General features: G+C 45.8%; 1 protein-coding gene across 1 annotated transcript; it reads left to right on the top strand.

Moving 5' to 3' along the window:
* Positions 1–14,506: 14,506 nt before the first annotated feature.
* On the top strand, positions 14,507–27,033 carry LOC308532626 (phosphofurin acidic cluster sorting protein 2-like; the record flags this gene model as incomplete). The annotated part of the gene is made up of 6 exons (XM_081110140.1): positions 14,507–14,528; positions 14,737–14,848; positions 15,243–15,351; positions 23,293–24,887; positions 24,954–25,505; positions 25,695–27,033. 6 exons carry the CDS (start codon positions 14,507–14,509, stop codon positions 27,031–27,033), a joined length of 3,729 nt encoding a protein of 1,242 aa, XP_080966266.1.
* Positions 27,034–27,421: the final 388 nt, after the last annotated feature.

The raw sequence follows: 27,421 nt of genomic DNA, 5'->3' as shown, positions 1-27,421 counted from the left end.
CCACACTTCAGCCACACTGGCTTTCATTCAGTTTGCTGAATACACAAAACTCTTTCTTTCATCTCAGCACCTTTGCCTTCTCCCCCTCCCCCACCTCATCTCTAGGATGGGCTTTCTCTTTCTCAGCCTTCAAGCCTCTCCTAACTGTGAACATTGGTGCAGCCCTTCTGGAGAGACTTAGGCAATATTAGTCATCCTGGGCCAGGTTACCTGGCAGCAGTGACTCCTGGGAAGTGGGACAGAGTTTAGTGAAGGAATGACCTCAGAAAAAGAAGATGGAGGGAGGTGAGCAGAGATGTGGACTCAGCACATTATGTTCAGCCTGGTCTTGAGAGGGGATCTGGAAGAGGAATTGTACCCATTGAGTGATTCCCATTTTAGGTAAGGAGCCAGGCTTATCTACCCAGTGCCAGTCATTACTGGCCTCCCAGGGTAGTGGACTGGGAGCACCTACCTGCTCAGGACAGGGGAAGGGCCATCAGGAGCCATGAGCAGCCAACATCCACAGCAGCTGGGAGGGGGGATGGCTGAACCAGCCAGTGAAGTTGCATCCACTAGTAAAACCTAAGGTGTGCAGGGCCTTCCTGCTAGAAATTCATTCTTAGCAACATACTCTAGAGAAGCTACATTCATGTGGCCATGAAGGATACAAGAAAGTCCATGTCAGCATTGTTTATGACGCTGGAAAACTAGAAATAAGCTAAATGTCCTTCAACAGGAGAAGAAAGTTATCATAGTAAATGCCTAGTAAAGCGGTAAAACTAATGGACTGCAGTATGTGTGGCAATGTGGACAAATCTCAAAGCATGATTTGTGTGGAAAAGAAAGTGTCAGGGTACATTCTGAATGATGCTATTGAAATCAAATTTCAAAAATGCAAAAACAACTCTAAATTAACTTGTGTGTACACAACTTTTGAGTAAAATTATAGAAACCTACTTAGGGACAAGCACCAAGTGGATGATAGTAGGTAGCTCTGGGGAAGGAAAACTGGGATGGAATCAGGAGTTCAAAGGTCTCCCAACTGTCACCCTAATGTTCTATTTAAAGACACACAGGCAATGGCAGAATTTAAGATTTAATAGGAACATAGGTGATCACAATTTATTCTACATAGATTTTATTCTTTTACATTTAATCCTGAATAGTCACACTTTAAAAATTACAGAAAATATTCACGTGGCCCTATGTACACCTTGAGTGATACTTCTTTTTGTTTTCCCTATACTATCGTTTTATTTTCCGATGATAGCAGAAGAAAGTACACAGATGATCCTTTTTCTCTTTTTAGACTCCATCACAGCACTTTGCCACATTTCATCATGTCACAGGAATTTGTTAGCCATGCTGTTCATATACAATGCAATTAACATCGCGTAAGGATATTTATGTCAGTGGGGAAATACTCATAAAAAAGGCTAATGTCCTTTAGGTGGAATTGACAGATTAAGGTTTGGGAACCCACTTATTCCAGGTGTCTCTTTGCTATCTATTCTAGCCAATATTTCCCGTGGTCCATTCCCACCCAGTGATGCTGATCAGAAGAACCAGATTCATGCTCTTAGACTCTGAGGGGTTATATTTTGACACAGAAGGCCTGCTCTCCCCCCTATATCCCAGCCAAGGAAATGTTATTCAAAAAGTGATCAGAGGAGATTGGGCGCTTTGAGGGTGGTATGGCCATAGATAGGGAAGCATCTTTCAGATGCTCAAAACTCAGCAGGAAGGCGGGGGGAATGGGGGGGGGGGTGAGGTGAGGGGGAAAGATCAACCAAAGGACTTGTATGAATGCATATCAGCATAGGTGATGGATGTGGACAACATGGGGGAAGGGAGAGGGGGAGGGCAGGATTGGGGAGATAAGGTGATATTGGTGGGGTAATGACACATTTGTAATATCTTATTTAATAAAGAAAAAAAATGATCAGTTCAAGAATGAGAATGAGAGGCCTATGTTATAGGTTCTCCTATGGTGATTCTTTTGCTCTTCGGACTTAGCAAAATTATATATATGAATATTCAAATATATAAGAGCATATTTAATTTTGCTAAGTACTTCTAGATGGCCCTCCTGGGTGCCTGTACTAGTTTACCCTCCCATCATAGCCCATGATGTTCCCATTTGTCCCATAGCCTCACCAACACTTACCATCATCACACTCTAATTTGTCTTGCAGATTGGTGTAAAGAGGGCCTCATTACTTCTCTGACTACAAGTACAATTCAACATCTCTGCCTATCTTACTACAAGTGCAATTGAATACCTCTTCATACCTTGTTAACGTTTTGGGTTTCCCTTTATGAAATTCCCTTTTCATATACTCAACCCATTTTTATGTGACAGACATTTCTTATAAAATGTATCTATTAATCGCAACAAGGGATTTCAGAGATCACTTGCAGGTTTTAAGATAAAGCTCCCATAAACATTTGTGCTCAGGTTTCTGAGTGGATGAAAGTTTCTATTTCTCTGGCATAAATGCCCCAGAGTGTAATGGCTGGGGTGTGTGGTAGTTGCATGTTGAATTTCATAAGAAACAACCAAAGTACTTTCCCCAGTGGCTGTAATAGTCTACATTCCCACCAGCACTGTATGAGTGAGTTTTTCCACATCCTCCCCAGCATCGAGTGTCATCACAGTCTTTTGTTTCAGTTAGTCTCCTTGTGGTCTAAATAACCTTTTCCTAATGGCTTATGATGTTGAACTTTTCCAGTGCTCATGCGACATGTTATAGCCTCTTCAGTGAAGTTTCTGTTCATTTATTCTGTTTAATTCTCCAGTGAACCACCTGGGCCTGGATTCCCTTCCTTAGATGCTTTAACTACAAATTCAACTTCTTTCATAGACTAGTCAGGGCATCACTTTCTCTTGAGGAAGGTTGTATAGTTTGTTTCCTCCCAGGTATTGGTCCGTTTTGCCTAACTGGTTAGCTATATGCGCACAGCGTTTTTCTCTGTTTCTTGGTCAGTCTGGCTAGATATCTGTTTGTTTTACCAGTTTTTTTAGAGAAACAGTTTTCTGGTTTGTTGAAGGCTTTTCAAATTCTTTGTTTTACTGATTTCTGCCATTATGTTTCCCCCTTTCCTTGTTTCTTCTAAGTCACTCTGTTGCTCTCTGTAATTTTCTATTTGGATACTTCAATCTCTCTTCCCAGCTGTAATGCTTTCCTTCGAAGTCTATTTAAAACAAAAACTCTGGCTTTTATGGCTGCTTTTGATATGCAGCTTTTGTTTATTGTTTTTAAGTTGGGAGTATTCCATAATTTCACTCATAATTTCTTTTGAACTCAGGGTTTGTATAGAATATACTTCACTTCAGCTTCTGCTGTATTTTCTAAACTGTCCAGATATTTGGTGATTTTAAAGCTATTCTTTATTATTAACTTCTTACCTTAGTGCATTAGTGTTAGAGAATATATAGGCATCATGCATTATGGTTCATGAACATATCAATGGAGAAAAAACATATATATCTTCTTTGGAATTTATTGAGACTTCCTATGTGGCATAGTATGTGGTAATGATTTATTTTGTTTAAAAGACTGGGTATTATCTGTTAGTCTGATATAATATGTCTAACAAAGCAAACAATAACTTCCATTTGTCAAATTTTCTTATTTTAAAAAATCCTTTATTGCTTCCCATTTCATAGGTCCTATTTCAGATGGCAGGTTTAAAAGTAATGAATTCTATTTTGCAAGACAAGGTGCTTTCCCATAACTTAAAGTACATGCACTTAAACGTATCCCTGTGATTTATTACACATATCTATATTTTCCTCAGCAAGACATGCTCTTTAATATGCCCTCCTGTGTATCATTCCTCTACCCTCATCAACTACACAGTGCTGACACTAATATTTTAGATTTTTTTCCACTCTTTTTCTGTAATCTTTTAGTCAAGAATAAAATGAGCATGGGGCCACATGGCTCACTTCTGGGATTTTTGGTTCTGGCTTCACCCAGGACACCGACCCCTCATAGAATCTCCAATCTGTATCTAAGGAGAAAGGAGCTTAGCCCAAGGCCTTGTGGAGAATCAAATGAGGCTGAGGCTTTGTCACGAGGCAGAGAAAATGGCCAATGAGCTCAACCACAGCCCTTGGAGCAGACCTCTCCACTGTCCAGGCACCCAGAGAGCACTTTCCAGGGAGGACCCCACTGAGTTTCTACAATAAACCTGTGAGCTAGACCCTAGGTCAGTGATGGAGAACCTGTGACACGTGTGTCAGAGATGACACGCGAACTCATTGGTTGATTTTTCTTTGTGACATGGCATTTAAGAATATAAAATAAATATCAAAAATATAACTCTAGCCAAAGCCGGTTTGGCTCAGTGGATGGAGCGTCGGCCTGTGGACTGAGGGGTCCTGGGTTCGATTCTGATCGGGGGCATGTGCCTGGGTTGCGGGCACATCCCCAGTGGGAGATGTGCAGCAGGCAGCTGATCGATGTTTCTCTCTCATCAATGTTTCTGACTCTATATCCTTCTCCCTTCTTCTCTGTGGAAAATCAATAAAATATATTTAAAAAAGTTTAAAAAATATAACTCTTTGTTTTACTATGGTTGCAAATATCCGAAACTTTCTATGTGTGGCACGGCACCAGACTTAAGTTAGGGTTTTTCAAAATGCTGACATGCAGAGCTCAAAAGTTTCGCCATCACTGCCCTAGGTTCACCCTGTGGTTAGAGGCACAAGCACTCAGAGACATGAAGTGCCCTGAAGACTCCCAGCAAGCAGGGGGCCGCGTGACCACTGTGCTGTGCAGGGACAGGTGCTCACCTGGTACATAGTTGGACCCACACCTGTTGGGTGGAACACATGTTCTGTCATAACATAGAGAGATGAGGGCGAAAGCATAGGCCCTGCTCAGGAAGGCGGGCAGCTGGTACTGCACCAGTGTGTCTAGCCGGTGTGCCTGGGGGGCTGCACCACACACCTATTTTTTTAGGAAAGCACAAGTGGATGGTGTGGGGCCGCTTGGCGGGTTGGCAGCTGGGGCCCAGGGCTGGGCTGACTGGCCTCCATGTTCTGCTCAGGATGCCCGCAATGGGAGGCCAGTCCTTGGCATCTGACCACCAGCTCTGAGTCCTGTGGAGGCAGATTCCTGGCTTCCAGGAAGGGCAGGTGGAGAAGGGAGAACCCTTCTCGCTGGGAGTGTTAGGGGTCCTGAGGCCAAAACTCACCTTCCATGATTCTCCAGCTCAGCACTGCCCGCCTGACCCCCAGAGAGTTCTGGTTAATCAGCAGAGCTGTTGGGGCTCCCAGTGGGGGCTGCACATTAGCTTCCGGGTAGTGAGCACTTTTGTACTTATGAAGGTATCTCCTTGTGTTTCCAGGGTCGGTTTCTGCACTAAACTGAAAGGTGAACAGAAAATCAGGTGGGCCCTCCTGTGCTTGGCATCTGCAGGGTCGCAGGCAGGGCTGGAAGGTGGAGTCAGAATGTCTGGAGATGCAGATGGGGCAGTGCTGGATGCGGAAGGACCCTGGGCTGCCAGCTGGAAGAACTTCATTCCACACCACACCTTTGATGAGGACTCACAGAATGTTCTCCTGCTGCTTCGCCCTGCACACCAATTTGCTTATGCCCCAAGCACTGGTTTTTGGATTTTGGACTCCATGCCCTTGTCCTGGTTTTCTTGGGCGAAAACAACATCTTCTTTTTCTTCTTTTTGGTGAGTCCTGTCATGCACATGGTGGGTGTTCCTTTGGCCTGGCCACGGCTGGGCAGCCTGCTGACCTGGAGAGACTGGAAGGTGCACTTGAGGGTGTTGTTGGCGTTAGGCAGGTCTTTCTTCTTCGAGTCTTTCTTCCTGTCTGTGGGCTGGGCTGCCGTCCAGTAATCCACCTGCCGCTCCATCAGCTTGGCGCCATCACACTGGCTGGGGGAGGACAAACCCCACTCACTGACAAGATGAATGGGATGACAAGGCATCATTGGTGAACAGAGGTAGGGACAAAGGGAAGGATAAAAGCAAGCTGCAGCCCAAGCGGGTCCATCATCTGAGTATCCCGACGTGTCTGAGGACTGTTGCACTGTCCCAACTTTCACCTGCCACCCTGAAAAGAATGAACTATAAGGAATCCTCATTGGGTGTCTTCAGCTTGTAGGAGAGCAGGGCTTCCTCGATGGGAAGCTGAGAGGAACAGTTGTTCCCGTGATGTACTGCGTGATTCTCGTCACGATGTCCAGTGTGCCTTGTATGGCGCTCTGGGCCTCCAGATTATGGAACAGGTCCCATCGGGTCAGGTCCTGGGAGAAGCTGTTGTAGCAGTAATGCATGGAGCCCAGGTACCTGGCCACAACGCTGGATCCAGCGGGATGACCAGGAAGTGCATATCGCCCAACCAGCAGTAGGACAGCAGCTCCAGGAAGACCCGCAGCACAGCGCTCAAGTAGTGCTGTGCCCCTTCCACCATCATCTTCAGCGGCTTAAGGGGCTGGGAATTTTCGTTACAGTATCTCTGTATCCACCAGATGATGGAGCTGAAGGCCACAGGACGTCAGCCATGAAGCAGATGCACAGCACAGGCAGCATGTGCCCCTGCAGGGTGTCTGAGGGGAACTGCTCCTGCCAATCAGAGGTTTGACCAGGATGATGTTCTCTGGCAGCTGGTCATCAGAGATGAGTATGCGGTTCAGCTGGTAGTACGTGGTCTTCCTGGGGATCTGCAGCTGGCTCCCTGGGTCTGGACATGCTCATTGTCTGGGCTCTTGGCTCACTTGTTCTATGGCTATGCCGTCTGCCGCCCCTTCAGGAACCTGCCCAGCCATGGTGGCGGGGATGCTTCCCCTTGGCCTTGGTGGAGGGCATGAGAGACTCAGTCTTGGTGATGCGCCTAGTGAGCAGCATCTTCTTGGTGAGCAGGTCCAGGGCTGAGGTCTCTACCTCCGGGCTGTCCTTGGGCGGTGCTGGGTGCTCCCCTGGGTGGGCATGCTCTGGGGCTCTAAGTGGGTGACACTGTCACTTGGCTATTGCTGACTGAGCTTGGTCTTTTTGGGCACTTCAGCTGGACTAGGAGGCTCCTTTGTTTTGCTTTGTTTGTTTTGTTAACCCTCACCAGAGGTTATTTTTCCACTGAATTTTTAGAGAAACTTGAAGGGACGGGGAGAGACAGACAGGGAGAGAGGCATGGATGTGAGAGAGACACATGGATTGCTTGCCTCCTGCATGTGCCATGGCCAGGGCTGGGGATCAAGCCTGTAATCAACACAGTTGTGCCCGTGACCAGATTTGAACCCGGGACCGTTTACTCCGTGCGCCAACACACTTGCCCTCAGCAGAACCAGCTAAAACTCGGAAGTTCCGCGTGGCTCTGGGCACCATGGATGCTCCCCATGTCCATTTCTGAACTGAAAGGTGACAGGCCTTCGCAGTATGGCCTGAGCTTGGGTTTGGTGGTGCTGAGAAGGCTGTCATCTTCTTCCCTGTCGGGGCTACTGTCATTGGTTCTCCAGCATGTTAGACAGAAGGTGCGGGCCCTCCTCTACTTGGGGACATGATCTGCAGGGTCCTGCTCACGGTCCAGGGCCTCCTCCGACACTTAGGCCCTGCTCAGCCAAGCCACTACATTCTGCTTGTCATGGACCGTATTGTGACTTCCAATAGTCACTGCTTCCTGATCCAGTTCCTATCCATGGGCGGCATCTTCACCGGCCTCCTGCTCAGAGAAGCTCTCATACTCCTTTTTAGAGTAGTGATTTGTAGACTTGGTCTTGGGCCGGCCTACATGGCGCTGCCCACATGGTGAGTGGACTGGCTAGACATGGAGGAGGTCCAGATTCAGGCGACTTTGGGGGAGGGGGTGATGTGGGCCGCCGAGTCTGAAACACTGTCTCTGTGCTGTTTGATGCCTGAGGGCTCACGTGTTTTCTTGCACTTTGGCCATGATTGCAGGCTCCTCTTCGCTGCGGGCCCTGTGGATGCTTCCGTCTGTGTCTGTGAGCTGGAGTGTGCCAACCCTTCAAAGAACAGTCTGAGCTTGGGTTTGAGGGTGCTGAGGGTGCTGTTCTCATCCTCCATGTCTGGGCCACTGTCCCTGGGGTTTTGCAGTGTGTTAAGTAGAAGGTCCAGGTCCCACTCCAACTCTGGGACATGCTCTGCTGTGTCCTGCTCGAGTCCACAGCCTCCTCCAACACTTTGAAATTTCCCAGCCAAGACACCACTATTTCCTTGATCTTTTGTGGCCTGGTAATGCACATCTTTCCTAATATCCATGGCCTCTACTTCTTGAGCATCCCCATGTCAATGCCCTTCTCAGCTAGGTTCGGTCCATAGGTGGCATAGTTGCTGGCCTGTTGCTCAGAGGAGAAGCTCTGATGTACCCCCTCGGAGTAATTAACCCTTGACTTAGCCTTGCATCTGTCCTGTATGGCACTGTCCTCCCAGTGGATGGGCTGGTTGGACAGGGAGCAATGCAGATCTCGGCCACTTTAGCAGAAGCCTCCTCGGCCACTTTGTCCACCCTTCAGGGTTCGCTGCCTGACCTTGGCCATGCGGATGGCGCCCTCAGGGAGTGTCTTCTAGCTCCAGATGGTCTGGTTCTTAAAGCACTTCCTCCAGTGCAGCAGGGCCTGTAGCTTGTTGCCTTCTCACAGAGGAAGTGGGGGTCCTGCAGTGAGGTCAACCCCAGGACTGTCTCCAGTTGTTCACTGGGGAACAGCATACTCCCGTAGGATGTATTGGAGCCCTGCATTTTCACAGTGATCACCATCGATATGAGGTTGGAGTACTGCATCTTCATGGCGATCACCATGGAGATGAGGTCCTTCTCCAACTCTTTGCACACCACCATCTTCATTAAGGTCAGGTTGCACAACCTGGGCACGAATCTGAGGCTAGGGCTGTCCAACTCCTGGGTAGCAAACAGGTTCTTGGGCATTGGTGTTGAACCTGGGCATAGGGATGGGGGAGCGGGAGATGTGGAGACCAGGACTGTGGGCAGCAAGGTAGCTGCATCTGGTTACAACGTACAGGTCCTTCTGCATTCTGTGGTGATGGTTTCTCTTCCTGTGTTGGTACAGAGGAGGGACATTCCCTCAGGGGCAGTTTATGAACTGCCAGGTTGGTTGGGGCTTTAGTTCAGACCAATCCCCTAAGTCCATGATTGGCAACCTGCGGCTCGCGAGCCACATGCGGCTCTTTGGCCCCTTGACTGTGGCTCTTCCTAAGCCTTAGGAGTACCCTAATAAAGTTAATAACAATGTATTCACCTATATAATTTAAGTTTAAAAAATTTGGCTCTCAAAAGAAATTTCAATCGTTGTGCTGTTATATTTGGCTCTGTTGACTAATGAGTTTGTCGACCACTGCCCTAAGCACTCAGTGACTGTTGTCAGGAGGTGGGGCACAAGTGATCCAAGAACTGTGTGTGTGAAAAGGAACCACATGCTCACTGACTAGCTCAGGGAAGCCCTGTGTGGTGTTCTTGCAATCTCAGAGACCTAAAGTTATCAAAAAGAATGTTCTGAAATGAAAACTTTTAAACTAAAAGCAGTTTATAGTGGGTAGTCATGTCCTAGACTGGCATCTTCCCTGACAAAGGTCAATCTTAACCTTCACTGAGCCTGTCTATTGCCTTTTGGCATCTACAATAACATATAATTTGGAATGTCAAAGGAATTTCCCTATTTCCAGGCCCCTCAACACATAGGCAATGCTCTGTGGAGACCACAAATCCCCTCATTCTTACTGAGTTCATTGTTGACTTGTAACTATCCTATATCCACCATGTAAAAGAAGTATGTCTGTGTCATTTTACTGTTTATCCAGTCACAGAGGATTCGCTGCTTTGATTTCTCTGAAACCCTAATGCATCACCACTGGGTTCCCTGTTACCACCATACATCTCCTGTTCTGATTGTAATGTATAAAATAAGGAGCAAAACTGCCAGAGAGAATATCTCAATCCGCTGAGATTTTCATCCTGCCAGTTATTGACAGTGGGACTTAAATAAACGACCAAAATTCTTGACAAGTTTGAATGTTTCATACGTTGACATTTCCTTGACATAGTGGGTCAGGATTCCAAAAGAGCTCACCCAGGACCAACCCGTGGACATGGTGTCAGGATTCAACAAAGGACCCATTGAACTGCTGGTTCCCCACCCATTGGGTGAACCTGGGTGAGTTGTATCTTAAATCCATGACTTTTCCCTTGCTGGTGGTAGAGGGTTAGATTTATTTGAGCTGTATTTTTAAATACTCCAGATAGAACTAAGATTAAGGGTTGGTGGAACTTAGGTTAAGACAAGACAGTAGGAAAAAAATTGGTGGCTGTTGTTAAACTGTGGCTTTCCAATCGGAATTGCGTTCTGAGAATCAGAGCAAAAAAAAAACACCAAAAAAAACCCCAAAACCCATTATCATTTAAATTAGAGTTGAACTGAATCAACTCCAAAAATACAGTGTCATATTCTCCTTCAAGTCCGAGTATTAGGTATTCTTAGGGGACTAAGAATCTCTGTGGATGTGTGATGTCATTCCTCATGATGTGCAGGAGCCCCAAAGCAAAATTTCAACACAATTGCAACTAAAGTGACTGGTTCTGGTGGGGGAGCACCCATAAGGTTTGGTCAACCGTTCCCTGACCCTGTGGTTGTTTGAGACAGCAGGGAGATCAACCGAGGCACATCAGAGGTTTGAATGTGATTTGAGGGGTGAGAGCCTCATGGAGCTCAACCGATAAGCAACACAGGTTGACCAACTACATTATATAACAATCCTAGAAAATTTGCTCCGATTCTGCAGATATCAGAAAGAAAAGAAAAACCACATACACATACACACAACTACAAAACAACAACAACAAAACACACCTAAAATTAACATGGGAAGTGGTGCCTCCAAGTCCAGGAGATGCCTGATCCCAGCCCTCACTAATATTCCTGATAGGAAGCTTTTACTTACACGTGCTTTACAGAAATGGGAAGATTTAATTAGAAAATATCCTCCAAAAAATGGCCAAAGTGCAGTTTTATTTGTGTGCCTAAATTAATTTTTGGCATGCAATAAAAATTAGGAAAATGCCAGGTCTAACATTAAACTGAATGAATGAATGGAAGCATATCTTGATTTGGAAATCAGGAGATTTTCAGAAGCACATATAAATTCCATTAAAAACAATTCAGGAATTAGAAATTGTATAGACTGTCTCTGAACTCTTCTGAAGGTAATAATTGCCAACACCCCATTCTTCCACCTTCTCTAGTTCTCCCACTATATTCTGCACCCTTTTCCATCCTTCTTCCTTTCCCTTCAGTCCCCTCCACTATCGCTTCCTACTGACTTAAGAGAAAATGAGAATAGGAATTCTAACAACTCCCTTTGGAGAAAAGCTTGTCCCAGCAAGAGAGGAACCAGCAAATGTTCCTGATTTTCTCAATGACCCTGATGGGTTCACAAAGGCATTTAACTCTTAGAATATGTAATCCTGGATATTCTAACTGATTCCAATTAATATAGCTAATGGTTTCTGTCAGCAAATGCAACACAAATTCTAAATAAGGCTTTCAAGAAAATTCCTGTAGAGAAATCTGTTCACTGAAATGGGATGTAGAAAACCAATAACAAACAAACCACACACACACACACACACACACACACACACACAAATATAGGGTTGATCCATGGGTGTTTCCCTTCTCACTGATAGTTTGGGAGCAGGTGAAATTATCATAGAAAGAGAAGCCACTAAGACCCCTGTAGACACTGGGGCTACTCTATTTATTCCTAACCACAGCCAACTAATTATCTTCTCCTTCAGAGTAAAGCATCTGTGCAAATGGCAGGAATATTTAACCAATGTCTGTTTTTAATCAAAACCTATTTCCAACTAGGGAATGTTACAGCAATATTACCAAATATCTATCTTTGCTAATAAAATATGCCCCAAATCAGCTGATAGGGAGAGGTGTTTAGTTTGCTTATTTGTTTGTTTTATGAAATCAGTGATACCAACACATGCTTTTTCCAGAAGGGTAATATGTATTTGGAAATAAATGAACAATATACTGAGCCCAACAGAGCCTGAGATGAATCCAGCGGTGTGTCCTCAAAGTTGGGGTCATGGCTGCACCCAGGTTTCCTCGGGGGCTCTGGAAAAAGATCTGCTGGTGACATCATGCACAGACATGGAGAGGCATGGGGGAGATGGTGAGCATTCAGCAGGTAAATGAGCCTTTGGCCAGTATTTGACTGAAAAGGAGCCCAGAGTTGGAACCACAGGCATGCACCTCTGTCCAGTGCCCACCCAGGTTGGAGGGAGCTGGGCCCCTTTGTTGTGAGGTCAGGCTTATGAAGTTCTGAACCCAACCCTCAATGGAAAATTGGGAAACTGCTGTCCATAGAGTGGCAGATATCACCCAATGTCCATGACATTCAGAGCCCAGAGTTAAGGAATGTTCAGACCTTCCAGCCCAAGGCTCCAACCTCTCCAACAGAGTTGGTCTGGACATTAGAAATCCTGACATACTGGGAAGCTCCTGCATGTTCCTCCGTATCTAGGGCTCAGGGGCGCTTTGTTCTGGGACCCAGAAAGAGCACTAGCTTTTTTTTTTTTTTACTAAGAGAAATATTTGTATTATTTTATTTTATTATGGTTTAAAGTATAACATATGTTTCCATTTTTCCCCTCGACCCCTCCCCAGCCACCCCCACCTGCAGCAAATGCCCCTACCCCCTTAATGACTGTGTGCATTGATTATGCTTATATGCATGCATTCAAGACCTCTGCTTGGTCTCTTACTCTCTCCCCCACTCTCCCCTGCCTTCCTGCTGAGGTTTGATGGTCTGTTTGATGCTTCTCTGTCTCTGGATCGATTTTTGTTCATCAGTTTATGTTATTCATTATATTCCACAAATGAATGAGACCGTATGATATTTATTTATATCTGACTGGCTTATTTCACTTAGCATAATGCTCTCCATGTCCATGCAAGCTGTTGTGAATGGTAATACTTCTTTCTTTTTTACAGCAGCATAGTATTCCATTATGTAGATGTACCACAGGTTTTTTCCACTCAGCTGCTGTTGGGCACTTACGCTGATGGGAATTTAGGCTGTTTCCAAATCTTAGCTATTGTGCTGCTATGAACACAGGGATGCATATATCCTTTTCGATTGGTGTTTTCTGCTTTCTTGGGATATATTCCAGAAGTGGAATTACTGGGTCAAATGGGAGTTTCATTTTTAATTTTTCAAAGAAGCTCCATACTGTTTTCCACAATGCCTGCTCCAGTCTATGTTCCCACCAGCAGTGCACAAGGGTTCCTTTTTTTCCACATAATCATCAGCATTTGTCCTTTCTTGATTTGTGGATGATAGCCATTCTGACAAGTGTGAGACGGCATCCCATTGTGTTTTGAACAAATATATTTTTATTGATTTCAGAGAGAGAGAGAAAAAAATCAGTGATGAGAGAATCATTGATTAGCTGCCTCCTACATGCCCCTATTGGGGATCAATGCCCATAACTGGGCATGTGCCCTTGACCGGAATCGAAGCCGGGACTTTTCATTCCTCAGGCCAACACTCTATCCACTGACTAAACCGGCCAGGGCCCTCGTTTTTGTTTTCATTTGCACCTCTCACATGATTATTGACTAAAACCATGTTTTCACAAGGCCATGAGACATATGCAAACGGAACATTTTTTCTTGTGACTAATAAGAAGAATTTTATTCAACTCACTGAAGTCACATGTCCACATACAACCGTCATCACTTTGGCCAGGCCAGTGAGCTGTGCTAATAACTCCACTCTGGGGCCTTGACCCAAACTCCCCAGACCACCTGGATATGGAATTGGCAGCTGTTAGAAAGGGGGAAATGGAAGTCATGTCCCCCACAAGCCATTGTCAAATAAAATGTCAACTTGTGGTTTCCACTCTGACATATGACCTTGTAAGTTCTTACTCTCATCCTTACAATAAGAAAAAAGATGAATAATCCAAAAAATCAGGACGTCTTTTTAGTTCCACCAGATCATTGAAGTCATATGGCTATGAAATTAATCGTTGCCTCTGCAAACTACTGTATTCAGGCTTTGTTAACACAGTACAACCTAGCACTAGCATATGTGTGTGTGCGTGCACACAATCTCTCTCTCTCTCTCTCTCTCTCTCTCTCACACACACACACACACACACACACACACACACACACACACATTAAATGACTCTGGGTGGTATTAAAAGAAAATCAGATACCAAGGAGGTGACAATAGGAAGAAAAAGAGGTTGTAGGCACTTTTGCCTTGTGGCATTCCTCCTCCTACTTTATAGCTACTACCTTCATGAGCGTGAATATCGCTAAGAAGCACATGCTGCAATAATCCATTCTGCAGGCAGAGAAGAGACAGGATCTAACAGGCACAATGACTTATCCAGGATCAAGAAGAGGTAAGAATGAGGGGTTGAGTCTGAGCCCTGGTCTGTCTCTTCAAACCTAGTACCCTGGCTGCAGCTAAACCTTGTGGAGAGGGTGTGTTCGTGTCACTGTGTACAATGTTGGTATTCCATGGAGAAGGTAGGTGAGCAGTCAGCAGCCCACAGGACTATCTATAGCTGTTATTAGGTGAGGGGAGTCAGGGAGGCAATTCCAGGAAGTGAGGTCACTTCCTAATAGAACTTGGAACCCCCGTAACCAGGCACCCACTTTCTAGCAACTGCCCAACTGCCACTCACTTGGCAAGAGACAGTTGACAGTTCAACATGTTCTCTTGTTGTGTTCCCAGTTGTGGGGGCTCTGGTTCCCGGAGACCCTGCAGGGAGCGTTGTTCCAGACTCTGTAGACGGTTCACCACTCGTGCCCGACATCTCTGGCCGTTTTCAAGAAGATCCCCTCAGGTAAGTGAAGGTGGCCTGGGTCAGACCCATTCACGCCAGGCCAGCCTCCTCTGTGGGCCATCCCTGTGCAGCCCACATCCCCCCTCTTCATGTGGTGGATAGGGGGTCCTGCAGGGAGAACCGCGGGAGTGTTTGGAGCAGTGGATAACCTCGAGGTCCTGCTGTGATCACACCCCAGGGTAGGGCAGGCAGGTGGAGATGGGGCTCTAGAGGGGTCCCTTATCTATGCCAATGGGAGTCCTAGGCCCTCAGGCTGTCATGCCTTTTCCTTGCCAGTAGAGGTCTCAGCAGATCACATTCTGTGTGTCTGGAGTGGAGAGTCACAAGTTTTAGAGAACCAGCAAAACAGGGCTCTGAGGTTTTCCCCTGGTGACTGGAAACTGTCTGTATAGAGCTCTGCACAGGAGAGCGGACCAGAGCCGACAGATGGGGTCTTCAATTCCACGCCCTTGCAGGCGGCACAGACACCTGAGATATCCTCAAGCCTGAAGCACCGCCGCAGGGTGAGTGTAGGTGCCCAACTGACCCAAACTCCAGGACCCCAGGGAGTCAGCAGGACTCAGGTTCCAGAAGGCACCCTGCTGCTCCCCTGAGATCCCTCCTAGTGTCCAGTTCCCAAAGGAATCTGGGTCCTCGTCTCCTCCATGTCAGGAGCTGGGGCCTCCCAGGGCTGCACATTGTATGGGGACCGCGACTGCTTATCACAGAGATCCACGTCTTTTTTCTGTGGGACCTGGACTTAAAACCTTCCATTGCCATGACGACGGTGCCACACTAAACATGCCACATGTCCTGACATCCAAATCCTCCCCCCCAGGAAAAGCCTCTGTGTGCTCATCACACATTGGGGTGTTCTGTCAGAAATCGCACGGGTGACACTGTTAATACAAGCATGTGCTGTTTGTCCTCTGCGAAGAGAATGACCTAAGATACTAATGTGCTTCATATTCCTCACCTGCAATTCTACTTTTCCTGCCAAGAACCTTTTCTCTTATTAATGTGAAAAACTTTCAGAGCTCTGAAAAATGTGTGTGTGTTTATTTGATCCAAAATGTCAACAATTGTGAGCGAGAAAAATCTCAATGGGATGAGAAAATGCTCCTGAGAATGACAATTTTGCACCTCATTTTATACAATACAAGCAAAAGTGCAGACTTATGTGGGTTGCTTGAAATCCATGGGTGATAGATTAGGGAGACAGGAGAAAGCAAATTGGAGACACTTCTGTGATTGGAAAAAGGGTAAAATGATAGGCACATATTTCTTTTACAATGGTGGATGGAGGATAGTTTCAAGTCAACAATGAACTCAATAGCAATGAAGGGATCTCTGATCTCCGCAGAGCACAGAACAGTGCCTGAGAATGAGGTGTCCAAAATAAGGAAAATCAAATGATGTGTTATCATAGAGGCAAAAAGGCAGTACACACACTCAGTTAAGGTAAAGATTGGTCTTTGTCAGGGAAGATGCCACACAAGGATCTGACGACCCATCATGAGCTCCTGTTAGTGTTTTAATTTCAGACCATCCTTTGTAGTTACTTAAGGTCTCTGAGTTTGCAAGGCTGCCTTGCAGGACTTCCCTGAGCTAGTCAGGTCAGCATGGGGCCCCTTTTTCATTCACACATCCTCCTTTTATTCAGAAATCAATACAAATTATGCATTGATGATGAGTGTTAGTGTTATGTCTTCCTGAACAATGGACCATTCGGGATAAGGTAAGACTATAACCTTAAATGGCATTCAAAGTGGAATTTTTATTATTAATCAAAATAAAAAGGCAGGTGCATGGGAGGCATGAGATCCTATGTGTTCTTGTTAAAAAATATTCTGTATCAATTTTATATTTTGAGCTAACATGAGCAGAGTCCGTTTGCTGCTTGTCTTAAGTTTTGGTATTTTGTATCTAGTATAACATTTACATACCAGGAACAAAAGCAAAAACATTAAAGCAGGAACACTGCTTAGGAATAGAAAATGTCTACTACTAGACAAGAAAGTGACTAAGGAAAATAAGCATCCCAGCCAACCAAAAACCCTTTGCATGTATTTTCATAATTGCTTATTAAGCTAATTATATGTTTTCTTCTTCATCCACTGTTCCTTGTACTTATGCTATGTTTGACCTGAAGAATTAAGACTCTCTACTGTTTCCTTTCCATACTGATCATTAGAATGTACTTGTCTAGTAGGTGGGAAAACTTAGCAGATATCAAAATTCAACTACTCATAAGTAATAAGGTGTGTAATAAAAATATAAAAATCAGTTGGTGTACATATAATCAATAACAGTTAGGAGATAGAAGAAGAAGGTTTGAGCAGCAGTAATCTGTCAGCATCCAGGCCTTGTTGACTTCTTGGGAAAGCTGTCAGCCCCCACGGCCAGTGGTTTCTCATCCTTGACAAGTCTTCAGTCTCCTTGGTGGATGGAGGGCAGTGTCAGTGACAGATATCCATTTATGGTTAGGCCTCTCATAAGGTAACATCCTTTTTAACACATTGGAGAGAGTCTTTAATTAATGTGTTTCAATAAACAAAATCTCCAGGTTGTAGGTTTTGGTCCTTGAAGTCTTTGTCTCTTGGGATTACTGTGAAATGAATGTCACTAATGTATCATTGCCTCTAACCTTCCTAGTGAGTCATGGATAGTAATGTAGAATTTCTGCTTTTCAGTTTTCCTTATATTTGAAAAACAAAATGATTTAAAAATCAGCAGTATTTTAAACAGAGTCATAACAATAATAACCATCTTCTCTTCATTTAGTTCCCTACCCATTTTGTTGTTTATCCTGGTTATTTGCTAGTATTTTCGTGAATTCACTCATTCCTTAGAGATCTATACTTCTGCATTCAGTTCAGAGATGTGACCTGTGTAGAAACCTGTTACTTAGAGTAAGTCAAGCCCTGACCAGTTTGGCTCAGTGGGTGGAGCTTAGACCTGAGGATTCAAGGGTCCCAGGTTCAATTCAGTTCAAGGGCATATACATTGGTTGGAGGCACATTTCCAGTAGGGATTGTGCCAGAGGCAGCTGATCGATGTTTCTCTCTCATCAATAAAATATATGAAAAGAATAAAAAAATAGAGTAAGTCAAGAGTCCTTTTCATGAATTTTTCTAAAGATGTAACATATTTGAAAATGCAGTAAAGTAAAACAATATCTGTGAACGACAAAACAAAGTGGTATGGTTATAGTTTTGATTGCAATGCAATTGATGAAAAACTGCCTTTTTGGTAAAATATAACATTTCAAGGCAATAATTTTTGGATAACAACAATTACTGTAAATTTACAGAGAACGATATGAAAATATATAAGTATATGTATATATTTGGATTCAATACATAATTTCAATATAAAAGGAACAGAAAGCATGTAAGATTTTAAAACATTGTCCATGGCTTCTTGTATTGAGAATTGGATATAATTCATCAACTTCCAATGTTTGTGCCACAAATACCCGGAGTCGAACTGCCAGACACCCTCACAGGGAACCATCCTCTTGGCTGGCCTGGTGTCGCTGACACCAAGACCACTGTTACAACAGAGTGTTTCCTATTTGAAATTTTCTTGAATCTTTGTACATTCCTTCCTAGGGCAGGTTGAAATCTTTAGAACATCCATTTTAATAAAAATATAGGTACACAAATAGCACAGTTATTTATATTTTTAATTTTTTAAAGCTTCTCAGGTAATTTCAAGCATATTAAGTAGTCCTAAATTAGTCAAAAACGTTTCTCTAATAAGGAGAGAGAATAAATCCTTGAGGTACTCCAGTGCCCATTGGAATTGACTCAACGTCATCTCCTGTTTTAAAAGTCTCTTACAATAGAAACTTTGGGAAGGTTGCAAATATACTTGTGCAAAAGATTATACCATGGACTTTTTGTAAATCTACGTAAAGCAAACACAGACTTAGGGCAACTAACTCTAAAAGATATTAATCATACTTGCAAGCAGTTGTAATATTAAGTATTTTGTCCAGACTACAGAATTCTCCTTAATTTACATAAGCATTTAATCTTTGTAGGCCAATAAAAGATTATATCCTAGTAATGTCATATGGAGGCTGACAATTCACCACACATAACACACAGATGAACACATATCACACAAAAACTATACACACAATTTGAATTATTTTTTTGGTAGAGAAATAAAAGAATATTTTTATATAAAACTTTCACAAAATTGTATAGCCTATACCCCCTTTTACAAACCTTTCCTCACCTTTTACAAACCTTCTTACCCATTCAGAAATAACTATCCTTAGAGAAACTTACATGTGACCTTTTCCCTCAAATATGACTCTCCATACCTCAAGCCTTCTATTGTCATAACTGTATAATTTCTTCCAACATAACTGGAACTTTTAACTGTTAGGAGCATTAATTTCCAGTCATAAGCACACAAGTCAACAAACAGCATTCCTTAGATTGACGTTGATGAACATATTTTAATCAAACTCTTACTTTGAAAAAACACACCTTCAGCAAAGCAAAAAACATTACATCAACAGCTCCAAATCCATTTTACAGACCTTCTGCAATTAAAAGACCCCCAAAAGCAGTGAACTTCAGACTTGTCTAGCAATCAGTGTGTCAGTATTCACGTTATTTCAAAATGTGTAGACATTTAATAGCTTTCATTAAAACTTACTAAGTTAGAAATATATAGTGGAAAAAGCTAAAGAGATTTGTGTAGGTGGGTAAGGTATTGTTTTTTCTATTGGGATAAGTCATATCTTCCAGAGATCTGTATTTTTAAAAATGGCCTAGACAAGACGTCTTGGTGAACTCAGGTATTTTCACTTCAAGGGTTCTGGGACTTTGGTTGCATGAAGCCAATTATCTGTAAGACTCCAAAATGAATAGGGGAGGTTTGGGGAAGGGAGAAGGACTTTGTGGGCTTTGAATTGTTTCTGGAGCAAAACCTATGGCACCTTGAAAACTTCATTTGTAAAACAAGGATAGTCATTTTCAATACCTCAGGAACTGGGTTGCCCCCCGACAAATGTTAGCAAGGGATTGACAAATGCATTCACCCATTTTTGGATGTTTTCTTTCTATTTGGGAATATTTTTCTAGTTTCCAGAAAGCTCACAACTCTGAGAGGTATAAAGACTTTTAGGTATATGAAACCGCCGTCTGTCTCCCCTGGGAATGGCAACACAGGTCCCAGGTACGAGATAGTCTTAAAGTTAATGGTGCCAAAGCCTCTCTGTTACCCACTTTATATTGCAACCAGGTAATTGGTGTAACAAAAGCAGATTGGCTTCTTGTTTGAGGCACTCAGTGTCAAGTTACTCCCATTTGGTGAATATGTACCCCAAAAGAGAATTCTCACTTCACTATGGGCTGGTCCCCCATCTTTAGGCAGACATATGAGCAAGCCTAGTGTTAGAGGCATGTCTGCAGGTCTCTGGGCTGTTTGGGGCCATTCTGAGTAGGGTGGGTACCCTGTTCAGCCATCTCTCAGGGTCTTGTGGAAGATAATACTGAAGAAGAGATGATTAGCAAACATTCGGTCAGTCTCAAGCTTAGTTTCCCCCTCGAAGGTTCCTTTAAAATCATTACTTTCCCTTTTGGTTCAGTATCTGGTTCATTTATTCTAAGTATATATGTTACTATTCTGGAGAAAGCATATGTCAGCATCACTGATTTCATTAAACAGTAAAAAAAAAAAACACTCACTAAAGAGGGGAATTGGGGAAGATTTGATAAGCAAACCATATATATTCTCATAACATTCCCTAGTTGGAAGGAAACAGGTTTTGATTAAAAAACAGACATTTGTAGGAAAGCTTTATTCCGATGGTGAAAGCAATTAATTGGTTGTGGTTAAAAAGAAATAAAATAGCCTCAATATATACAGGGTACTTAGTGGCTTCTCCTCCTCCCCCTTTTTTAAAATATATTTTTTATTGATTTCAGAGAGGAAGGGAAAGGGAGAGAGAGATAGAAACATCAATGATGAGAGAGAATCTCCAATTGGCTGCCTTCTGCATGCCCCCTAATGGGGATCAAGCCTGCAACCTGGGCATGTGCTCTTGACCAGAATCAAACCTGGGACCCTTCAGTCTGCAGGCAACACTCTCTCTCCTTAGCCAAACTGGCTAGGGCAATGGATTCCCTTTTAATGATCATTTAAAATTCTCCCAAAGTATCAGTGGGAAGGAAAAACAAGCTTGGAGCAGCCCTAGGCATGTTTCTGTTTGTATCCTTTTTCTAAATCCTGTTTCAGTTTCCTATATCCCTAAAGTGTGGAGGCTTCTCTATAGGAGATTTCTACAAACCTTATTTAGTAATTCTCTTGCTTTTGCTCCCAGAAACCAGGAGTATATTAATTGCAATAGGATAAAATAGCCAGGATTACATGTTCCATCAGTTAAATTTCTCTGTGAACCAATCAGGTCCATAGAGAAAATGGAGGATGATTGCTGATTCCTCTCTGGCTGAGAGCAGCTTTTCTCCAAAGGGAGTTGGCAGAATTCCTAATCTCATTTTCCCTTAAGTCAGTAGGGAGGGGCAGTGGAGGGGACAGAATGGGAAGAAAGAAGGGAAGGGAAGGAACACATCTAGACAAGGAAGCTCAGAGAGCAAAAGATATAGGGGACGTGCTATAGAAGGGGGAGGATGGGGTGTTAGCATGTATTAGCTTCAGGAGAGTTGGAAGATAATCTCTGAAATTTCTTGTTCATTTATTTTTTAAAGAGAATTTGCCTGTGCTTCTCCTGAGAAGTTTCTAATTTCCAAATCAAGATGTGCATCCTATGCACTCAATCAGTTCAATTTTCAGGCCGCCATTGTTATAGTTATTTGTTTCTTTTGTTTTATTTTGCCTGTGAAAAATTAATTTAGGCACCCAAAGAAAACTGTATATTGGCCATTACTCAGTTGATATTTTGTAGTTAAATCTTCCTACATTTACCCTTCTGTAAAGCACTTGCAAGTCAAGGCTTCCTATCAGGAATATTAATGAGGGCTGGGGCCTGGGAGTTCCCAGCCATGGAGGCACAACTTCCCATGTTAATTATAGGTGTGCTTGTTGCTGTTGTTTTTATTGTTTGGTATCTTCAGAGTCTCAGCACAGTTTCTAGGAGTGTTATGTAGTGGGTTAAAATTTGTTGCTTTATGGGTTGAGCTGCAAGTTGCTCACTCCCCTAGAGTCTCATTCAACCTTCTTATGTGCCTCAGTTTCTCTCCTTGCTGACTAAACAACCAGAAGGGCTACCAGCAGAGGTGGACTAAACCTCATTAGTGCTCCCCCTGAAGAGCCAGTTAGTTTAATTGCAGTTGTGTGGGAATTTCCTTATGGGGCTCCTGCATGTCATGAGGAATGACCTCTGTCACATCCGCAAAGATCCTCAGTTGTCTAAGAACATCTGAGATTCATGCAGGAAGGAGGATGTGCCCCTGTATCTTCTGAGCTGAACAAGATCAGCTCTCACTTAAACAGCTAAGGTGTTTGCCCAGACTCTCAAAAGGCAAATCCTATAGAAAAGCCAGGGGGGAAAACCAGTCCCATTTTCCCTCCTGTCTCTCCATAGCCTGGGATCTATGAACTGTTAACTTTTGTTCCGCCAAGAGTATTACAAAATATGGCTCCAATAAAGTCAGCAACACAAGCAAGGGAAGGTCCTGAATCCAACAGACAAGAGTCACAGGTTCACCGGCAGGCAGGGAACTGGTGCGTCAATGGACCCTTTGCTGGATGCCAGCACCGGGTGTAGGTCTGCAGGGTGGTGCTGGGTGAGATTTTCTGGGATCCTGCTGTATTGTGCCAAGTAAATGTCCATGTCAGAAGCATTCAAAACTGTGAACAATTGTTGAGATTTTATCTGAGCCAAATGGTCATTTGCCTTGAATCAAAACCTCAATGGATTGAAATAATGCTCTGGAGAATGGCACTTGTCACCTTTTTTTAGATATTACGGTCAGAAGTGGCGATGTATGTGAGTTGCATGAAATCCATTGGTGATAGATTGGATGAAAAGTGAAATGACAGACACATACTTCTTTCCCATAGGGGGATATAGGACAGAACAGCCAACAATGAACTCAATAACAATGAGGGGATTTGTGGTCTCCACAGAGCAAAGAGTATCCAAAAAAAAGGAAAATTCCTTTGACATTCCAAAGCTATGTTCTTGTAGATTCCAAAAGACAGTAGACAGTCTCAGTTAAGGTAAATAATGACCTTTTTTGCAGAAGATTCCAACCTAGGACCCAGCGACCCACCGTAAACAGCTTTTAGTTAAAACGTTTTAATTTCAAAGCATCTTTGTGATAACTTTAGGTCTCTGAGGTTAAAAGACCATCACCCAGGCCTTCCCTGACCTAATCACAGATTAGCGAGTGGCCGCTTTTTGTGTGGCCACACTCTCCTTTGATTCACTCATGCCCCACTTCATGCACCAATCATGTCCCTCCTCTGTCCCACCACAGGAGAAAAAACCACCAACCCTGAGTAGGAAAAGGTCCAGTAGGGTGCCAGCAGCTGCAGCTTCCTCACGAACTGTGGGCCTGGCCAGCACGTCCACGGTGCTCAAAACACTGGTGCCCCAGAACCTGTTCGCCACCTGGGAGGTGGACTGCTCCAGCCCCAGCTGCGTGCCCAGGTGGTGTAGTCTCACTGTAACGAAGCTAGTGATCTTCAAGAAGCTGGCCAAGGACCTCAACTCCGTGGTAATTTCCGTGAGGATGCGGGACTCCAAGGGCATCCTGAGGTCCCAAGAGATTGTGCTGCCCCGCAGTAGACCAGTGTACACCAACCTGGCACTCACCTTCTCCCTGCAGTACAACCACTTCCTCAAGGGAGAAGGTAACAAGCTCCTGATCATGCTGGAGCAGAGGAAGTGCTCTAAGAACAGAAACGTCCTGGGCTACAAGACACTGGCCTCTGGCGCCATCCACATGGCTGACGTCATGCAGCGAAACCCCAGGTGTGGCCAGATGGTGAGCCTCTTTCGCAGCATCAAGGAATACTCCACTGCGGTGGCCGAGATCTGGATCTCCTCCCTGTGCAGTGAGCCCATCGAACACGAGGATAGTGCCATGCAGGTCAGCCCTAAGGCCAAGGCGGCAGGGAACTACGAGGGGCAGGATGAGCTGCAGGCCAGCGGCAGGGGAAAGCACAGACAGGACCTGCACAAGGATGCCTTGGAGAAGGGGGAACCAAAGAAGCAGCGGCCATCCATAGGAGGAAACCTGAAGCTGAAAGTCCTGGCGCTGTTTCACAGGTCCAAAGTGTCAGAGAGGGACCTTCGGTCTGACATGATGGGGAAACGCAGGAAAAGTGACACATACCTGGAGGATGATGAGAGCGTCCTCAGCACCCCCAGGCCCAAGCTCAGGCCATACTTGGATGGCCTGTCAGACTCCAGTTTGCAGACGGAGATGTGGGGCAGCCACAGTGACAGGACCCAAACAGAGCCTCTGAGTCTGCCCCACATGCACGAGAATTCGTGGGCCCTGGGAGGCAAGCAGCCAAGTGAGACGGACAATGGATTTGTGGCCCACAGCACACCCACCAGCAAGGTGGACAACATCCAGATCTCTCTGTCCATGCCGCCCATCGACCAGGAGGACAGCGCCAGGCAAGCCAGTCCCGAGGCTGAGTCCTCGGACAACTACTCTGAGTGCATGTGTGAGAGCTTCTTCTCGCAGCGGGAGGCCAGCTACCACACCGCTGACCAGGAGGAGGGTGACTGTGATGAGGGGACTCTCATATTCACAAGGAGCACCCTGACCACGCAACAGAACTACCACCAGAAAGTCCTGTTATGGCTGCGCACAGTCCAAGGTTTGGAGGAGGTCCTGGACCCTGAGCAGGACCATGGGGAACATGTCCCGGAGGTGGAGGAGGACCTGGACCTCCTGTATGACATGCTGCCGAACCCCAGTGACAGTGGCACAGACACTGAGGACAATGGCAGCGTCCTCAGCACCACCATACCTAAGCTTCAGCCATACTTTGAAGGGCTGTCTAGCCGCCCAGGCATGAAGGACAATCACAGTGTCCTCAGCAGCCCCAGTCCCAAGCTCAGGCCATACATGGAAGGCCTGTCAGACTCCAGCTTGCCGATGGAGATGCGGGGCCTCCACAGCACCAGGATCCAAAAGGAGCCTCTGAGTGTGGCCCACCCGCCTGAGAACGCGAGGGCCCCGGGAGGCAAGCAGACAAGCCACAGTGACTCCCAACTTGTGGCCTACAGCACACCCACCACTAAGATTCGAATGGCCTCCCTGTCCCGCCAGCCTATCGATCAGGAGGCCACTGCCATGCCGGCCAGCAACAAGGCCCAAACCTCGCATAACCACCTCGCCAGCACATCTGAGAGCTGCTTCTTTGAGCAGCCGGCCAGTCACAATGCCGTCCACAGGCAGTCCCAGGAGAATAACTTGGACCAAGGGAATCTCATAGTAAGAAGGAGGTGCATGAACAGGCAACACAATTACCACCAGGAAGCCATGGCATCTATGCTCAGGGCCCAAGTGTCGGAGAAGGTCATATCCTCAGAACAGGCCCTTGTGAGGCATGTCCCCAAAGTGGAGAAGGCTCTGCACCGTCGGTATGATATTGTGCTGAGCTCTAGTGACAGTAGCCTAGACACGGAGGACGATATCAGTGTCCCCAGCACCCCAAAGCCCAAACTCAGGCGATACTTTGACAGCATGTCAAGCGATAGTAGCTCTGACTCAGTGGCCCACACAATTCGCTCCCCTGGGAAGCAGCTGGCACAGCTGGAGGACAACCGGGAGGCAGGGTCCTCCGCCCAGCATTGGTTCACCAAGAAGCTGCCATCCATAGTGCGCTTCACCAAGTCTCTGGTCCTGCCCTCCAGCAGGTCCAAGAGGAAGCAGGCTGGCCACCGGGGCTGCGGCACAGCCCTGAATGAGTGGGTCAACAGAATGGGCAACGAGAGCCCATACCCACAGAGCCAGTGGCAGATCCCCAGGAAGCCCATCCGTGACCAGCTCCACAACATCCTCATTTGCCAGGACAAGATGCCCGAGAACATCATCCTGGTCAACACCTGCGCCTGGCAGGGCCAGTTACTTTCGGACATCCTGCAGGGGCACTCGCTGCCCGTGGTGTGCACTTGCTCCACAGATGACGTCCAGGAGGCCTTCAGCATCATCGTCTCACACATGCAGAGATACTGCAACTGCGATTCCCAGGCCCTGACGCCTGTGAAGATGGCGGTGGCAGGGGCACAGCCCTACTTCAACGCTGTGCTGCGGGTCTTCGTGAGGCAGCTGTCCCAGCAGCCACCCCAATGGCTAGACTACATGCGCTTCCTGGTCATCCCGCTGGGTCCCCACCCCTTGGCCAGCTACCTGGGCTCCATGGACTGCCGCTACAACAACTTCTTCCAGGACCTGTACTGGCGGGACATGTTCAACAACCTGGAGTCTGAGAACACCTTGCAGGACACACAGGACGTTGTGTCGAGAATCTCTGAGTACGTTGCAGGGGCCAACTGTGTCTACCTGCTGCCCATTGCTGAGGCCATTCTCATGTCTAAGCAGCAGCGCCCCAATGAAAAGTCCACACAGCTCATCCCCTTTGTGGGGGCAGTGAAGGTTGGAAGAGTGGAACCATCTGCAGCCATGTCAGGAGGCTCAGATGATGTAGTCACCTCATGCTCCGGTGAGCTTCTGTCCCCTACCGGGAAGGCCTCACCCAACACACTCTCCCCCGCATCAGTGAGTGGGAGCCTGTCCTCCACCAGTCAGAGTGTCCATGCACAGATGATGGAGCTGCAGGTGGATTACTGGACAGCAGCCCAGCCAATAGATACGAAGAGAGTCACAGAGAAGAAACAGCTGCCTACCACCAAAAACACACTCAAGTGCTTGTTCCAGTCTGTCCAGGTCAGCAGGCTGCCCCGCAGTGGTGAGGGCACAGCAACACCTGCCTTGTCCATGGCTGTGGTCACCAAGGAGAGAAAAAAGAAGGCGCCCAAGAAAACCACGGACGAGAATGTGGAGTCTCAAAGCCAGTGCATCCAGGGCATTGGTCGCCTGGTTTGCAGGGCCAAGCACCAGCAGAGCATGCTGCCGGTCGTCATCGATGGCGTCGAGTGGAATGACGTGGCGTTTTTCCAGTTGTCAGCCCAGTGGTCCTCCCACGTCAAGCACTTCCCCATCTGCATCTTCGGACACAACAATCCCACCTTCTAGCCCTGCCCCTTCCCCTGCCCTTCACTCTGCCTTGGCCAAGACCAGAAGGACCCAGCTGCTTTTCTGTGAACAGTTCAGTTTACTATAGACACAGACCCTGGGAACGCAAAGAGAATGTGCTCACAGCCTGGAACCTAAGGGGGTTGCCCCTCCCTGGGAGCTCCGCAATGCTCTGTTCAGTAACCAGAACGCTGTGGCGGGTGGGACTCAGCAGGGCAGTGTTGAGCTGGAGCATCATGGAAGATGTGTTTTGGCCTCCGGATGCCCAACATTCTCAGTGAGAAGGGTTCTGGCCTTGAAGACCTGCCCTTCCAGGAAGCCAGGACTCTGCTTCCCTGGGAGACAGCTCCAACCTGTGCCCAGACTCAGAGGTTGGCAGCCAGAGGTC

Source organism: Myotis nattereri (genome assembly GCF_964212035.1).
Source record: "Myotis nattereri genome assembly, chromosome: 16".
Lineage (NCBI taxonomy): Eukaryota > Metazoa > Chordata > Mammalia > Chiroptera > Vespertilionidae > Myotis > Myotis nattereri.
Note: the sequence above shows the minus strand (reverse complement) of the source record. Positions and strands in the feature narration are given on the sequence as shown.